This window comes from Lipotes vexillifer, unplaced genomic scaffold (genome assembly GCF_000442215.2).
Source record: "Lipotes vexillifer unplaced genomic scaffold, Lipotes_vexillifer_v1.1 scaffold1071, whole genome shotgun sequence".
In the NCBI taxonomy this organism is placed as follows: domain Eukaryota; kingdom Metazoa; phylum Chordata; class Mammalia; order Artiodactyla; family Lipotidae; genus Lipotes; species Lipotes vexillifer.
Genome location: NW_006796547.1, coordinates 126,575 through 129,405, shown reverse-complemented (window position 1 = coordinate 129,405; position 2,831 = coordinate 126,575). Strand labels below are relative to the sequence as shown.

At 59.6% G+C, this 2,831-nt stretch overlaps 1 protein-coding gene across 1 annotated transcript; it reads right to left on the bottom strand.

Annotated features, from left to right (window-relative positions):
• Nucleotides 1-222: 222 nt before the first annotated feature.
• CCDC184 (coiled-coil domain containing 184) lies at nucleotides 223-2,570 on the bottom strand. The gene has a single exon (XM_007468639.1). It carries the CDS (start codon nucleotides 2,043-2,045, stop codon nucleotides 1,458-1,460), a length of 588 nt encoding a protein of 195 aa, XP_007468701.1. The 5' UTR covers nucleotides 2,046-2,570; the 3' UTR covers nucleotides 223-1,457.
• Between the last annotated feature and the right edge of the window lie 261 nt (nucleotides 2,571-2,831).

Here is a 2,831-nt window from a genome sequence, read left to right as displayed (position 1 = left end):
AACACATACCCTCTCCAGCTTGAAGTGAAGGTCCGGGTCAGAAATGACAGCAGGTAGAATTGGCAACGCATGTCCCAATCACGGCAGGGACGGTCAACTCCTTGGAACCAGAAGCAAGAAGAGAGGAGGAAAGGCATGGTCCCTGTAGTTCCCGCTAAGCCTGTGTCCATGCAGTGGGTCCAGAAGCCCCACCCTGACATCGCCCTAGTACCAGTCAGCAAGGAGGGGAGATGACGCCTCTTTATTAAGGTTAACACCAAGGAAAGCACTGAGAAGGGATACACGGAGGAGGAGAAAGGGCACACAAAGTCACCACTTGAGGAGGTGGGAAGGAAGCACGTCACTTAGGAACCTCAGGGCAGCCACATGCTCCATGCCCTGGTTGTGGGGGTGAAAGAGGAGAGGAGAGGGGAAAGCGCCGTGAGACCCTGGGCCTCACAGAAGGGTCTGAAGCCCCCTGAACCTAACACCAGAGCCACAAGCCCTGCCCCTCAGGGCTCACATACTACTACACAGGTCAACACACATAATGCACACAAGACATTATGGAGGCAGCACCAAGAGGCAGCGGGCAGGGAAGTGTTGACGGGAAAAGAAAACTGAAGTTAAGCAGGTATAGCCAGGAAAGAGACAGTTTTTGGCTGCGGCCCCCAAGAGCCCCTCAATGTCCCCTAAATCTGGGCTGTTGCTGAGCATCCCCAAGTCTCTGCCTGTGAACTGGGCTCTTTGTTCTCTAAGCCTCAGTAAGTGGATAAAGCAATCCCAGATGAAGTCAGTGACAAGGCAGGATCCACTCTGCATGCAAAATCCTAGAGGTTGAGCTATTATGTCTTCATGCACATTGATAGCCAGCTCCTCCCAGCCCAGAGGCCCTTGGAACCCCATTCACCCAGACTTCTAGGGCTGCAGTTCCCTCCTCAAGCTTCTTTTACCAATCAGCAGCCGCAGAGATCTGTGTGGGGGAGAGGCTTCTGCAGAACGCTGAATAGCTTGGATTTCATCAGAAGGGTCAATTTTCTGTTGCCAGAACAGAATACCCCCAACTCCTTAATTTCTAGGTAAATCGTTAGAGATTATTTGCCAGAGTCCTAGATAAGTCCTTTTTCAGAATAGAAAAAGCAGAATTTTATTTACACAATTCAGGGGTTCTCCTGTTGGCTGGAGAGGGGGAAGGGGCAGGGTAGGGGGTTGGATGGGAGTCCAGAGATGGGCGCTTCCTCTCCCGCAACCTCACCTTTCCGCAGTTTGCTACGTCTCGCTTGGTCAGGCAGAAAGAATTCCTGATGCTCCCCAAGTCCTTCACCCTGTAAATGCTTCCTCGAGGGAGTCTCTTCCGCCTAATCCGCAAGAGTAGCGGTCGGAGTGAAGCATGCTGCACCGCGCGGTTCAGTCCTCTCGCATCATGCTCTCGGAAACCCAAAGCCAGCCCGGGAAAGTAGTGCCCCCTCGGAGTCCCCTCACAGAGAGGCCTCTCCCTCCAGCTGCAGCAGGGTAATGTCGGGCAGCTCGAGGGGCTCCACAAGTGGCCCGTCCCCCGCAAGGAGGCCAGCACAGGGGCTCTCGGGGCGCTCACAGTGACTAGTGGGTGTGGCGGAGCTGGGCATCTCCTTCTCTTCTGAATCGTCGTCCTCCTCGTCCTCAGGATCGCGACCCAGCAAACCGCTGTCCCCGATCCCAAGCGAAGGGGTCTCCGGCTCTTGAGGGGCGCCCGGGAAGCTCCCCTTGCCGCCGACCACGCCCAGGCCACCCTGGCGGGGCGCGCTGGTCATAATCCGGCACATGGAGACGATGGCTCGCTGGTTGGCGCACACGTCGTCCGAGAGCACCTGGATGTGCGAGGCCTGCTCGTCCAGGGCCCCCCGCATGGCCCTCACGTCCTCAAACAGGGCCTGCAGCTGGGCCTTCAGGTGCTCCATCAGCTCCTTCATGCCGCCGTTGTACTCCCCGGAGATCACGTCCCCCACGGCCGGCACTGTGGACACCTCCAGAGGTGCCGGCATGTCGCCGCCGTCCTTGGTCATGATCTCCAGCAGACCGTCCTCCATTGAATGGCAGAAGCGGGCGGTGGTGGCTCCGGGTCCGGTCCAGCCCGGCCTCGAGGTGGGGGGAAGGTACGGGGAGGGGGAGAGGTGCCCGGAGGGGCTGGGAAGAGGAGGCTCCCGAGAGGGGCAGGGAGCCGACGTGAGGAGGTGAGTCTCGGGCGGAGGGTGCGGGCGGGATCGGGGAGGCCGGGAAGAACCTGCGAGACGAGGATCGCGCTACAGTCCCAGGGCCGGCGTCTCTCCGGCTCTCCACGGGGCGAAAGCGCCCTGCCCTACCTAGCCTCCTGAATTGCACCCGTGTCAGCTCCGCCCTCTGGGCGCCAAGAGCCGCAAGTGCCTGCGGGTTCCCTGGGTCACGGAAGCGCTCGCACAGGGGCTCAGGTCGAGGCAGAGGCCAGCGGCGGGTCGAGCTCGGGACTCCCCTCGGCCATTAACGGGCAGCGTCCGCGAGTGTGGTTGGAAGTGACACGGGAGGGTCTCCCAGCTGAGGCGCGGATGCTCCTCTGTTTCCAAGGCGACGCACGGCACTTAAATGACGTGTGTCTCCATGGCAACCAGGAAGTGGAGAAGAAAAGGGAGGATGGTTGGGAAGCTGCAGTGGGGCTCTGGAGTCTGAGCTAGCGGGCGGAGCGGGAGGGGAGGGGAAGCTGCAGTGGCCTCAGCTGAGGCTGAAAGAGCGTGTGGCTGCAGTGTTTAATAGGGAAGCATGAGAGAGCAGTTTGCTGCATAAATCCCCAGGTCGCGGAGACATCGTCCCTCCCCTAGCCTGGGTGGTAGACACTGAGCGCG

Excerpts from the sequence above, each read along its gene's own strand:
- CCDC184 (XM_007468639.1), bottom strand. The coding sequence starts at position 2,045 with ATGGAGGACGGTCTGCTGGAGATCATGACCAAGGACGGCGGCGACATG.